At 40.5% G+C, this 14,790-nt stretch overlaps 1 protein-coding gene across 2 annotated transcripts in view; it reads right to left on the bottom strand.

Annotated features, from left to right (window-relative positions):
- The window catches only part of tiam1a (TIAM Rac1 associated GEF 1a), a 48,881-nt gene that overhangs the window by 22,287 nt on the left and 11,804 nt on the right, over nt 1–14,790 (bottom strand). For both annotated transcript variants that reach the window (XM_079862352.1, XM_079862353.1), the window contains exons 2-9: nt 8,872–8,964; nt 6,835–7,768; nt 5,595–6,075; nt 4,728–4,900; nt 3,442–3,666; nt 2,205–2,390; nt 547–693; nt 244–318 (exon numbers count right to left, since the gene is read on the bottom strand). In XM_079862352.1, the coding sequence (XP_079718478.1) occupies nt 244–318; nt 547–693; nt 2,205–2,390; nt 3,442–3,666; nt 4,728–4,900; nt 5,595–6,075; nt 6,835–7,758 (2,211 nt within the window). In that variant the 5' untranslated portion in view covers nt 7,759–7,768; nt 8,872–8,964. The remainder of the gene's footprint in view (nt 1–243; nt 319–546; nt 694–2,204; nt 2,391–3,441; nt 3,667–4,727; nt 4,901–5,594; nt 6,076–6,834; nt 7,769–8,871; nt 8,965–14,790) is intronic.

Genomic DNA, 14,790 nt, shown 5'->3' with positions numbered 1-14,790 from the left:
TCCTCTCCTGGCTGTTAATGGACGTGCCGGGTGGGAGAGGAGCCTGGGCCTCCCGCCGCTTCTCTCCGAGGGCCTGCAGCCCAGCTTGGGTGACTTAACTCTCTTTCTAGCTCTTTCCAGTTCCCAATGGGAGATCCACACAGCATTAACATCTCGGTTCTTATGCGTTCTGCCTTTGACAGTATTCTCTTTGAGAGTTTTAATTATGTAAAGCATGCTGAGAACTATTAGCGTCGTCCTCACCAGTGTCTCCTTTCCAGTGTCCTCAAACATGTGCTCGAGATTCCTCTTAACCGGCTCTTCCCCGTCTACGAACACCTTAGGTTGAGACAAAACAACTAGTTGAGACGAATTTGGAGTATTATCTGCGAAATAGCATGTTTCAAGGGAGAGATCATGAACCTTCAGTTGGGTCCCACCATAAATGTGAGAGATGATTTTAAGGTATTTGAATGTACTTATACCACATACAAACTTACAATCGCAAATTGTAACATGTAAAATGTGCCATAAACAGACTGTAGCAGATGTTTAGCAGATGTGAACCTGGTTAATGCTGGGTCTGCCTTTGGTTTTCTTTTTTGAGGTAGTGTCCAGACCCCATAGAGAGGAGAAACGGCTCTTCCGTTTACTGGAGGAACGAGACAGGGCTTGGGTACGTTTCCTAATTCCTCCGTCCGTCCTCGCTGCCACCTGTGCAACACAAACACACATACAGAAAGGCAATAAACATCTAAGAGAGTATCAAGCACATGTGATGGTAGTTTTAAAAAAAATACCATTTGCCACTATGGATTAAATATTTAAAGGGGAAGATCACCCAAAAAATAATGGGAATCTATGGGAAAATGCAGCATAAACATTGTTCAAAATGTATAAATAAGTTTTTTTGTTTTTTTTGTGGACTAGTCCTTTAAATGTTTCACCAATCCCATGATTAGTGAGATCTACAATTAGTATCAAACATTTAAACAACACACAAAAGTTTTTATAATCAGTCTACCGGTAATTCTACTAGAATAGCAACGTCCACCACACTTATAATGATAACGACACAAAGGACAATATTGGTGTAATCACTTTCATAAATTTTTAAAAACATTGACAGCCAGTCAGAATCCACCCAACTTTACAGAGCTCGAGCGGCAGACAGCACAACTGCAGTTTCATGCTTGTAATAAACAGAATGTTAATGTCTGTTGGTGTGGATGCTAATATAGTTATTTTTATAATTATCATTCTTGTTGTGAACAGGCCTTTACTCTGCCTAGATGTTTAAGCCTTCATTGATTTCAAACAGCCTCAGTGACATTGTGAGAAAATATCAGGAAAGAGAGGGGAAAAAAAACATCCCTTTGCCTTTAGGCTTCAAATAAAGATCAGTGATGGGAAAAAATCTGACACCATGACTCATTTCAGAAGCAGTACACACATAAACTGCCATGGTGTGGAGATGTCCTGTTCACACACCCTGAAACGAAACCACACTGACATTTCTGGGATAATAAACGTTAGTGCCACAGAAGCCATAAAGGATTTCCTCAGTAATCAGTCTGTATGGAGGATTTCCCATAAGCATAAAACCTTGGTAGTTTAGGTGTCATCTGCAGTACAGTGTCTAAAGACAAAACCCTGTGGCTTGCTTTATAAGAGAGAAGACACAAGAAAGTAAATTGTATAAAGACATTTGAGGTTTAAGGCAGTGATCAGAATGATGCTTTAAAAAAACATGCTTTTAAGGGGAAAATACAATAACAAAAACTTCTCCCTTTTTCATTATTAAAAAAGTCAATGATTTCCTGTCAGTTTTGGTTTAATTTACAAGGAACTCAATGAGTTATGCAATAAAATGGGAGTTGCTTTTCTACACCACACTGTGACGCCTGAGGTGAGGCGGTCATACAGCTGCATGTTACGCCATTCTGTACGTTCTCTGCTGAACCACAGGAATGACAAAAACATGATGATGACAGCATGTTTTGTTATGCAGTTTCTGTTAGGATTTAGGCCAAGAACAGGCTGGCAGGAAGCTCAGAGCTCACTGGGCTCTTGTGGAGTGGATTAAAATGAAGAGGATGTTAACTAAACGTGTGAATGAGAAAAGATGTGTGCGAAACAGAGAGAAAGAGAGAATTATGCACTGATACTGAGTGTGTTTTGGTGTTTTGAGCATGGAGGTTTGTATATATGTGTGTATTTCATACCAGGGCATGAAAGGATGATACTGAAAAAATGCCAAGACGACCCATGGACAGTTTGGTGGGGCGGGAAGCAACAGCAAGTAGGCGTTTTGGATTTGGAAGCTCGCCGCCCTGCAGGCTGGACAGGTAACAGCGATACCGGAACATGTCCATATGAAACTGCTCCAAATTCTGCTCCCAGAGGAATATCTGAACAAAAGGAAAGAAAGATTTAAGTTTTTTTTGTTTTACTTTATTAGTACTTGCTCTGCTCTGCACTTTCTATTTTCTGCATTCGCACACTGATGAGGGCCCTTAAGCTGCTGACTATTAGAGTGTGGGCAGTGTTTTAATAGGGTTTTGTTTACTGGAGGAGGATGCTGGGATAAATCATTAGTCAGCAGGCCTCCTCCAAGCCAGCATGACCTGAGTCTATTCAGAGACCATGGAGGAGTATGCCCACCTCCACACCAACAGACAAGTACATCACACACACAAATAAGTGAATAGACAAACATTTACACACTCATCTTTTATGTAAGTAGAATCAAATCACATGTCAGTCAGAGATTAGTTTAGAAGCCACATTTAAAAAAAACACACATACTCGCACAAATATATAGTAGCATTACAAAAACACAAAATCTTTGTCAATGCTAGTCAATACGCATTAAAGGATCATTTCTGCAGAGTGTGTGAATAGGTAAAGGTTAAAAGGTTATTGCCCAGTTTCACAGACAAGGCTTAAAGGTGCAGTAAGCGATTTCTGAGAAACACTGTTGATACTTGAAATCACCAAAGCAAACACGCCCCTTTCCTAAAAGATCACACCCCTATATTGATAACTCCACCCCAAATTCACAAACATGCTATGCAGCACAGGCACCTCCTTTCAACAGCGTTTCTCAGAAATCGCTAGCTGTACCTTTAAGCCTAGTCCCAGACTAAAATGCATGTTTGAGCTGTTTTAACTGAAAGCAACGTGCACTGACATATCTTAAAAAATGTCAAGATGCACACCTGTACATTACAGCTACATAAATGTCCTTTTTTAACCAAGGCCTACTCCTGGTTTAATCTAAGCCCTGTCTGTGAAACCAAGGGTAAGAGTCTTAAGGTGAAGATTTAATTTTATTTAATGTTTAAACATTTTTATTAACTGGCTCAACCAATGGCATGAGTTTGAAAATATCTCTTTGTCCAACTATTGGCAAATACCAAAACCTAATCCTAGAAATTTGCATATGTGGCCTGTGCATACCTGCTCCAGGATAGTCTTCCTCTTCTTCCCATCAGTGACGGCAGAGAGCTGCATTTCACCCATCTTCTTCATTTTCTCATCCATGTCGATCTTCTGTTCAAGCTTCTTGATCTCAGAACGCAGCAATCGTACCGTGTCCTCGCGGTGGTGCTGACGGGCGACGACCGCGGCGCAGGCTGAGTGGATGGCGGTTATCCAGTTTTCCAGCTCTGTTTGACCTGATGTCTAAAATGAAGTAGATCAGACCATTACATCCTCACTATAGGATGCCCACTGGCATTTTGGCTACAATGGGAAAAACAGTTTCTAAAAATTGGCACTCCAGATTTATAAGGTTATACATCACTATTGACATCATAATTTTATCGCCATAGCAACAACGAGACACTTTCAGCACAAAAATTATATTAAAGGGATACTTCACCGATTAGCATTAAGCTTTGTATCAGTAGAAACCCGGTAGTATTTTCGAATGACTGTGCTTCCCACCCTCATGTCCCGCTGAGACGAGAGATTTCTGTATTGTGTGTCTGGAAAAAAAACTCAGATGACGCAAAAAACGTCATCTGAGGCTTTTTTGGCCACAGGCTAGAGACTACTGCCAGTAGTAGGAGCTAGTTCCGCATGTTTTCAACCCGCCCATAGGTGGTGGGATCTCACGATAAAACGGCATCTTTTCAGTTTCGAGTCAACTAGTAGCCTAGTCGTATCATTTCTTCCGATACTGCCCTCTGTAACCGGTAGGCGTGGCTTGGGAGTGGCCTTGTAGGGCAGCGAAGCAAGTGTATTCTGGGAGTTGTTGTCTTTCATCCACATGAGCCAAAAATACATTTTCTGGCTTTTCTCAGTCTAGAAGGCACCAACTTCTAAAATAATTTCACATTTCTACTACATAAATGACCCAATTTAAATACACATTCATCTTTCCAGCGGTGAAATATCCCTTTAACTAAATGACTAAATGACAGTCACATAGATTTGACTGTCAAGCCTGACTACTTAACCTTTAAGAATGTCACATGGTAAGTAGAATGCTGTCACCTGTCACAGAATAAAATGCCACCGAGACCCACAGAAATTTAGAAATATCATTCAGCAGTTTTGAATGAAACAGTGGACCATGTGTATTGAAGTCAGACAATTATATATCAGCTGGATACAGGTCGTCATAAATGTATGGACAGAAACCTCAGCAAGGGTTTCAAATGCTACCCTGAAAAATTCAAGATTTTAAAAGTAACTGGAATCACATTTATATTAGTCTTTTGAGATTTTTCCAGACTTACCTGGAAGAGAAAGGCGTCTCCCAGTGCATTGCTCAGACAAAACACAAAGTCTTTCTTGGGATGTTCTGGTACAGCCTGGACAATGCTGTTCTCCACCCAGACTGCATGTTTGTGGATGCTGTTGTGGTCAATCCCTGAACGCCCATCCGTTTCGTAGAAAAACAGAGTGCATCCTGGGAGAATAAGTTGAGAAGGAAGATCAGAAAATATGTAACTGGAAATGTAATACAAGTTTCAGGATCTTGATTCATCTACATGAAGCAGAACTGGGGTGATTATTTGCTCCCCACAATTGTCATAAGATGAACAGCTGTGTAAAGGATTTTGTCGGTGATAATTATATTTGAAGCGTATGGGACGAGCTCCATTAGATTTAATAGATGGCAAAAGGTTTGTAGAAAACTCTTTAGATAACTTGATTATGGTTCTGACACAAAGGAAGACCAGTAATGTCTAGTATACTATTTTGTGTTTCTTTACAATAGCAACTGCTGAAAGAAATGTCTCTGAGCATTAAATTAGACTGTTACTGAAAAGTCATGGCAAAGGTACACACATCAAACAGCAAGAATCAAAAGCTAAGAGTTAGAAAATAAATGTATTAGGGTTTGGTGTAATAAGCCCGATGTGAAATAGCAAGTGCATGATATTTAATAACTGATGCAGGTTCAACGAGTTTAAAAACAAAAGATCAAGTAAAACGATTTGTACTGTGGGACAGAATACCCAGTGAAGTGCGCTCTGTTGTATACTGTACATTTAATCAAATGTAGGAGGACATCCAGGTGTACAATGCACAGTATACACACAATATACTGCAGAAATAGTAAGAGCAATATGCTATTCTAAACATAGCTTGCATCTCACCTTTGAGTGACACCCAGTACTGCTTCCACTTCCTTTTTGCTGCTGACTCCACCCTCTTATTCTTTTTGTGCACTAAGAAGTTCTTCACAGCCAGTATGCCGGCCTTCCGCACAGTGCCCTGCACAGTGCTAAGTAGAATGTCTGAGGGGTAAACGGAGCTTAGCGTTCCACTGCTTCTTTCATCGCTGGCAGCCGAACTGGCTTCCTCGAGGCATTCCCGCGTCTGTCTGGAGTTCAAGTCCAGCTCGTGACGGAAGTTCTCGTACACGCCTTGATCTCCACCAGCTTGACGTTCACGGTCTCCTCCACCTCCGCTGCTACTGCCACTGTCGCTTCCCGCGAAAATGCTTCCGCTAGCAGTGGAGTAGACGGAGAAGGACGCAGACATGGCCTTGCAACGGCGCGAGGAGTGCTCGACCTCAGCTGCACCACCGTCAATACCACTGTCTCCATACTCGCTGCCCTCACAAGCTGTGATATCCTACACACACAGACCAGGTTAATGCAGATAAAAGATGACACTCCCTCTACAGTGACAGCACTTCATATGGGACATCCTCCAAACAAAAATTCCTTCTCAGAACTCCTTCAAATAATAGTTTGACAATTCAGAACATTTTTAATGGAAACTAACTTCCATTGAGCTGATGAACGGCTCTTCTTTCTTTCCTATTTTGGCAGACACAAAGGAAGAGACTAATCTGTACTTGTTCTCAACTTGTTTACCAGTGCATGAAAGAGGAACAGAAAGAGGAAGACATTATAAGGAGAAGGGGCAGCTTCCTTTTGCCAACACAGAAACACTGCAGTTCCTCGCAGGTAGATTATGGGAAATGACATGTTTCAAAAACACTTTTGTCCAAAGTACCTGCCACATGTTTGAACATGAAAGTTGTGTTTGAAGTGTCCCCTGAGACCTTTCAAAATTGGAAGCTCTTTGACAAGCAAAGACAGTTCAGATCACATCAAATATGAAAGTCAAAATCAGAATTTGATTTTAAAGATCCTGGAGTGTTTTTATCTTTAACATTTTACTAGACCTAAAAGTTAAATAAAACATTTCCTCAGAGAATCCAATGAGCTCTTTATCCAGTTCTTGGTTGTTGCACTTTAGTAACAAGGTTCTAAATAAATGGACGACACTATTTGGCAGGTTTGGAAGTATGCAAAGTGCACATGATTCATAACAGTCTTTATTTTGAGAGGATGAGAAAAACCATTTGTCAGAAGAATAACTTACATGCGTTGTTTGCGCACGCCGTCCCTGCATACGTGAGCAGATGGTAGCCTGATGATTGGACAGTCCTTCAGACAGGCAGTGAGAACGACGACAAGGAAGAGTGTACGCTCCATATCCGTTCCCTTCCTCCTCCGCAGGAGACAAGATCTCGCCGTTCATTCCGCCTCCCTCCGTCCTCTCGGGATTGTGACCATTATAGAGATGGTGGGAGCCACGAAGAGGTGTGCAAAGTTCATCTAAAGAGTTGGCTCTTTCTCCTGAGTGAGACTCGAGAGTCTGTGGGCTGGAGGTGCGATGCCGTCCTCCACAGTTGGCAAAGCTTTTGTCCTCATCCTCATTTGTCCCTATAATCTCCTCTGTGCTTGTCAGATGCTCTTGGCTTAGATCCGACAGGGAGAACTCCATGGAATCCTCTCTCCACATGTCTGCAGATTTGGAGCGCTTCTTCTTGAAGCTGCCACCTTCCCGAGGACCGTCTCTGGTCCTCTGCAGGTATGTGTCCTCACCTGTGAAAAGTCCATCATCATCATCACAACCGTCTGCCACCACTGTGTCCATCTCAACTCCGTCTTCGGAGCCAGGCGTGATGGTGGGATCCGCCAAGTTGTCGTGGAAGGACATCGGCCGCAAGTTCATGGCCATCCGGTCCACCCAAATGGTGCCCCCATAGCCCTCCAAAGCATCTGTCTCATTGAAGGGTTCCAGGCCATTTTCACTTAAGGACTGTGGGATGGAAGGGGTGCTGCTAGATTTTGTGCTGGTCTCAGAGTTGCGGTGTTCAGCCTTGCTGGTTGAGGCATGACGCGATCGTCGAGACTGCTTGTTAGAGATGCGAAGTGATCGGGTCATGTGCTTTCGTGAGAGGTGGCCCTGCCCCTCACTGTAGTAGGCGTGGCCTCCATTTTGGCTCTCCACATTTCCCATGGTTTAACGTCTGTGAAAGACACAACATGGGTTAGATATATGACGTCGCTACTTACGGATGAAGTTAAGACCCACCAAACACTAGCAAGATGTCTGTATATGCCTGTGTGACATTTCAAAGATAGGACTAAAACCTGACTGACCAGCAAACATCACATTCTTCTTAAGATGCTATCTAGAGACCATGAAAGAGTCACTCCAGCTCTAAAGCAGCATAACTGCTAGATCCAACTCCTATGTAAAGAATTATTACAGTGCAGAAAGAGAAAGCAACAGAATGAAAGAGGATGTAACTACAGAACAGAAATTCAGTCTCTAAATACCATCTCTAAAAGTGAGAGCTGAATTGCATGTGATCAGCGTCTAACACCAGAAATATCTCTGACGCACACAAAGACACAAGAGAGTGAGCGAAGGAGTGGGATGTGAAACCTCTCAACCCCCCGTGTTGAGAACATCAGTGAAATTTTTTAAATTACCTCCATTAGAGAGTTCACACTATGTGTTTTCTCAGTTATAACCTCTTGAAATTGTTGGAACGGTTCAATTAGGGTAAAATTCAGATAAATTAGTTCTAAGAAGAAAAAGGAATTAGTTATAAGAATCCATTTTGTACCATTTAAGGCTTTTTTATGGAATCACAGAATAATCATGAGAGATATTTATTCTGTTCAAAAACTTATAGAAGCAGCATTTTAAGGCATCATAGACACACTCCCAACATGAAGGCTATCCCAGAAGGTAAGATAATAATGCTGCCTCATAATTGCTTGTGATACCTAGTTTGCACAAGCAATTATAGCCAGTCCCATAATGTTCCCATTCCAATTCCCATTGTGACAAGCTTTGGGAAAAACTAAATTCAAGGCGCTGGGCTAGGCGGAAGAAATGTTAATTATAAACCTACATGTTTAATTATTTTATTCAGTTTATACTTCGGAAAGTAAATAAAATGGAACGTTTTACCCGATATTTGAGTCTGTTTTTATGCAATTTACATGCTAATAGCAAACTTTGTTGAACTTAATTGCTGAGCTTATTGGTTTTGAGCTGCCTAAAAAACACAATTCTATTGTCTTAACACATGTCATCATATAAGATCAGCAACAGTACCTGAGGCAGAAACAGTGGATCAGATGCATTTCCAGACGGCAATGCTCTTATTTATTGACCTCATGGTCCTGATCAGCCCTACAGCAGTTTTCCCTGAAAAAGAAATATAACACACATTTTAAACAAAGGAACAGAGGAAGATTAAGTTCAGACACAAGGACAGTTTGGATTGCTGTTCATAAATAAGACGTCTAGGAGTTTTTTGGGTTTGGGTGGATTTCAAGACACATATGAGAACATGACAGCACACCTGTTCGAAGGTGCGGTCACAAAAGCACACACAACACTTATACAAAAATTTTCACACTCCTTCCCTGCTGCACAAGAGGAAGAATTTTCTCAGTTCGTCTCAGTTCCTTAAGAAGCCAACAATACAGTAATTACATCAGAAGATCAAGGCTACCCAGCAGTAGTCTTAAAGCTGAACCCAGTTATATGTTCTTCAATGCCAATCTGACCCAATTTCTACTAATCCAGAGAAAAGAGCAGAGAGAAAGCCTCATCTCCATATTGCAGCAGGTATAAATATTAGAAGATTCAATATGAGAAGGTTCAGACTACACGCTGCATTTTATGGATTAGCTTCAGAATGACACGGTCACTGCTCCAGTAACCAGGGGATAGAAATAGAGGATAAAAAAAAGATAAAAAGCTAAATTTGCGTATTGGATCCATTTAAACTTATATAGGAGGTACTCAAGCCATATCTAGAAACCAGAATATCATTGAGACTTGGGATGGGCTCTTTTGACTTGGTCCAGAAAATAGCAACCCTCTTTAGATCACCTTAGCAGCCAACCAAAACACGCTAGTATTGTGCTGGCGAGTTTACATTGGTAACGACCACACAAATCTAGATTTCACTGTAAAAATGTAGTGTCTTCTTGTGTGCCTGTGTAGTTTCTCGCTGCCAGAGGGTTTGTGATACAAACAGTGTGCGTAACAGAAGCGTGTGTGTGAATGTGTTTGTTGAGGTCAGTGCGTATTTCTCTGGATCATGTCCAGCTTCGACAGAAAGGGTCAACAAGACCTTAAGGCCAATAAAGTGAGAGATAGAGACCCATATGACGCACTCTATACTCAGGACGACAGTCTGGTGTATGTGTTTGTTCGTGTACATCAGAGAAGTGATAGAAAAACTCTGCACTGCAGTAAATCTACTCAACCTTGCTGTAGACTTACATAAACTAGAGTTGACCCCATTTTTCACTGCATTTCACTTTTTTTGCAGCTCTGCCCTCCCCCTCTATATCTCTGCTCCTCCTTCCTGTCCATGTCCCCTCCTTCATACTACTACCATTAGATTCATCCTCCACAAGATATTTAGGCTTTTATATTAGCAATTCAAATGTGAAGTTTACTGGGGGGTGTGGGGTAATAGAGGACCAAACTCTGATGTGAAAAAAGCATCTCCAGTAGTATTCCGATTTCTGATTACCCACTATAGATATTTTGCAATAGATATTTTGAGTTCCCATTTCATGTTATTGGGAATTCATAATTACTAGGTCAGGTGTGTTCAAGTCACTTTGGTCAGTGCAAGATGGCAATGCACTATTTTCTAATAAATATATACATATATATATACTACTTCTATTAAACGTTGAATAAAGAATGTACATGTTTTTCCTTTTTATGTTTCTATAATGTATGAACGTGCTATGAATAGAATTGTTATATATTCTATTGTAATTGTACAATACTAACAACTTAACTGGTTTTGTTGTTAAAATAGTAATTTCATACTTTTCAACATATTTACCATCAACTATAAATGCATCCATTGTGTTCACCATTTTTTTTTCCACTGACATGCCTCCAACTCAGAAACCATGCTTTTTTCCGACTTGTAATTAGGACATTGTGGTGGTTCTCATGTGTGTTCAACTCATAAATACAATCTTTCTTACATGAATGCACTATTAGCTAACTTTTTTTGTAGACTGCAGTCTTTCGAGAAAATAAGCTGTATGTAAATGACTGGAAATAGCTGCTCAAGATGGACGCCAACTAGCCTTAAAGGGACTTTCCACTGTGTTTCCCTTAGCTGTGACGGTATATAAGCATATGTGCGCTAATCAAACACAGATCTGTTACCATCTGATCCGATCGCATTAAATATCAAATCTTCTGCTTCGAAAACATGCTCCAGATGGAATATCTCAGCGGGGATCTACAGTTAAAATGTCATTGCAGTCATAACCAAAAGGTTAGCGAAAATCGATGAGAGAAACTGTGATCCCGCTGAGCAGAGCGGCAAACGTGAGTCAGCGAATGAACCCAGTGACCTTCTGCCCACTCTCTCCTTCCCTCCTACTTCTCACCTACATGATATTTGGATTCAGCAATAATAACGTGTGATAAATCTCAGCATGACGACAACAGACCCCAAGCTAACACAAATGCGAAATGTTGATCGCTATATGTAAAACTCTAGTTATGACGCTCATATATATATATATTCTTGTTGTTTGTGAATATGTTTTTGTCATCTTGAAGCAGGACGTCTCCTGCAGGGTAGAAGCAGGTGGAGAGGATGGAGGAAGGGTGTGTGGTGGTGGAATAGCCTGCTGAGCCTTGTATAGCCTCACTGTGAATGTTTAATCACAGGCACTTAGGAGGACACCTCCTCCACTTCACTTCCCTCACTGTGAAGGATGTGCTAGCCTGAGCTCCGTTATTAAACCACACACACATCCAGCACACACACACACTCTGATCTTACCTCAGCCTCCACACTGCTTATTCTCTTTTTTGTCTGTCTGTCTATCTATCTATCAACCTGTTAGTTTTTTTTCTTTCCTACTTTGTCTTTAACATCACATTTTGTCTTTCCTCTTTTCATATGTCACATTTCTTTATGTCATCCTTTCTTTCTTTCCCGTCCCCCACCCTCTCTGATGAATGTTTTCTCCCCCCGTCCCATCTGCAGAATAAAGCCAATGTTTGGCCGTGAGGAGGGTGTGCATTGTAATGGAATAATGAAACGGACTGACTCTACTGAACATCCCGTTCTCTCTCTCAGATAATCTTTTGTTTGAGCAAAAAGAGCGGCTGTGGAATAGATCACCAGCACGAGTCGAGTGTTAAAAAGCAAGATATCGCAGCTTTGCTTTCTTTAGCTTCCTCCAGCTAGTTCACATTAACACATCCCTACAGGTAGCACAAAACACTCTCAATCTTTAAAAAATTCTTCATAAGGAATATAGAGATAAGTAAACCTCTTTGTAGTTCTGTAGCGCTCAGTAACTTCACTTTACTTTGCTCTCTCAAAACTGAGCAAACGGATACAGGGGGTGTGAAACGAATAACGCTCTTCGATACTAAATTAAAAAGTGGAGCGAACATATCATTACTGAAGTATAATCATCTGAAATGTCTCCATTTATCACATTATAAAGGCCTGCTTGAGAATACTGCAAAATTGCACCCGCAAATAGACTCTGATAAGTCTGCAAACTTAACTCAATCAGATATTATAATATAAATATAAAAAAGCACTGGGATGCTCATATTAGTCATTTATGATGGAAGAGAAGATAGATGTTCACTAGACAAAGAAAAGCGATGAGTGATGACTGCTGTAAGTGAGGGGGAAGCAAAACACAAATGCATTATTCTCGTTCCCTAAACCTGCTCCCATTAGTCCAATACACAGTCTTTTTGTTTCTGCTGCTTGTCTTTAAGGCCTGAGGCAAAGAGCAAGGTTTAAAATCTCCCCAAAGCCCAGCACTGCTTCACCGAGTTGAGGAAGACTACGGGGCTTTTAACTGCACACACAGACACAGAGAGTGAGCACAGGAGAGACTGGGTTAGAAATGCTCCATTGTTCAGTCAGATGGAATCTATAATTTTGCATGTGCACAATCTACTCTTGTTAGTATAATTGAGAGAGCGCAGACAAAGACAAGAGTAATCACTGCCCACACTGTCTTTGTCTGTCTCTGCTGACAGATTACTTCATAGATAGTGCTGAGCCATATAGCATCAAATGCTTACATTTTCTATTAATGATATAAAAATAAAACAGTTTTGTGAAAAATGCTGTAACAATGTTATTTGGACATTAGTTTCCTAAACATCATGCAGTTTTGTGCCCAGAAATTCATAGATTTTATCTGTGCTTTTTTTTGGAAGTTTGATTCATTTTAACAAATCTGTTCTTTTGAATTATCCGCTTCAAAGAATCAGATCAAAAGTGAGTTAGCACTCAAAACTGTACACTGAACTCTCTGTGAGCCATTCTGCATATTATGAGTATGAGTAATACTAATAATACTAATAAAAAAAGATTGGGTTTTGATCTTTTTAAAATCAATTCAAACTTTTTTACATTACAAATATATTAAGCAGCACATCTTTATTACATTGATAATACAAATAAATGTTACTTGAGCACCAAATCAACATATTAGAATGAATTCTGAAGGATCATGTGACACTGAAGACTGAAGTAATGTTTTGTTTTTGTTTCACCCAGTCCTAGTTGATACTATTAATAACAACAGTATGTGATTATCAGAAAATGATGATTCATTATGGGACACTTGAATTCTGCAGAAATCTGGAAAGGTTTCAATGTTGTCATGGAATCATGAGTAGAGTCAATAATGAATTGGTTTCTGTTTATATTTACATTCACTGTCTCTTCAGACTGACTTGCAATAGAAAAGAAAACAACTTGTTTGTTGAACTTCCTGCCACAACGGCCACCAAATATTTGACACTTTTAACAGTCCCCACCCAGACACACTTCCCTCCAACAGCCAACCAACAGCAAACCAACCCCCACCCCCCACCCCACCCCCACACACACACACACGCACACACGCACACACAAAAAAAAACTTCTCAGGTATCAGATAATAATGGCTCCCTCCCTCAAGTTCTCTCTCTCTCTCTCTTCCCTGACATTTTTTTTCATTTCCTTTTGTATGGTGTGATCTATAGGCTCACTTCTTTTATTCTTTCTCTTTTATTCATCAACCACCTTGTTTGAACAAAGGAAAAACATCCTCTCTCTTCCCCTCTGCTCTTTTTTCCCTTCATAACAAGTGTAATTCTGCTTAGTCAACACACCTAAGAAATATTTTACTAAAAAAAAGTGCTGAACTGAACTTGAGGTGAAAACACAGCAGGTCATTTTCCAAACAGTGCTGATGGTAAAAATCTCATCGAGTGCGTCAGCTCTATAAATCCATTCCCACTGTAACAGTGTTGACCTTTTTCTTGTGCCTGTGAAACTAATTTAAGATCCCTTTAATAGTCCATCTACATTCATTGCTAATTGGTGCATGTCCCTTTTAACAATACCCTAAGCCCTGAACCCACTGAAACCCACCCTGCCCACAGGCGAATCTCCCCATTTCTCACATTCTTCCATGGATTCTCGACCAGGAATGACCAACTTAGCTTGAGATGAGAGGGACTTGAAAGCTGTAATGAAACGCCCTCGGGAATAATGGAAAATAAGAGGGAGTTGACAGAGAACAAGAGAGAGACCGACAGCGAGAGAGGTTAAGAGTTTAAAGAGGAGACTTTATAAGAAGCTTATCACCACAGGTACTGAAGTCTTCACATGTTTTTGTTACTCGTATGATGGATCACTGCATGAAAACGTTACGCACACCAGGATGGGAAGATTAACATCATCTTTTCCAAGGAAGGAGGTAGAAAAACAAGCAGCTAGAAAGATTCACATCAATGGAACATGAAAATACTGAGCAGTGTATATTACATAGACATGAAAAATATATATATTAACATGTTTTGATAATGTTTATCTAAAGTTTTACTGTGTATTATTTTTTTGGTAACACTTTCGGTCCAATTCTCACTATTAACTAGTTGCTTATTAGCATGCATATTACTAGGATATTGGCTGTTTATTAGTACTTATAAAGCACACCCTTAATCCTA

The sequence above is a fragment of the Squalius cephalus genome (assembly GCF_949319135.1).
Source record: "Squalius cephalus genome assembly, chromosome: 24".
Lineage (NCBI taxonomy): Eukaryota > Metazoa > Chordata > Actinopteri > Cypriniformes > Leuciscidae > Squalius > Squalius cephalus.
The sequence above is the reverse complement of the archived record's forward strand: the minus strand, read 5'-3'. Positions and strand labels throughout refer to the sequence as shown.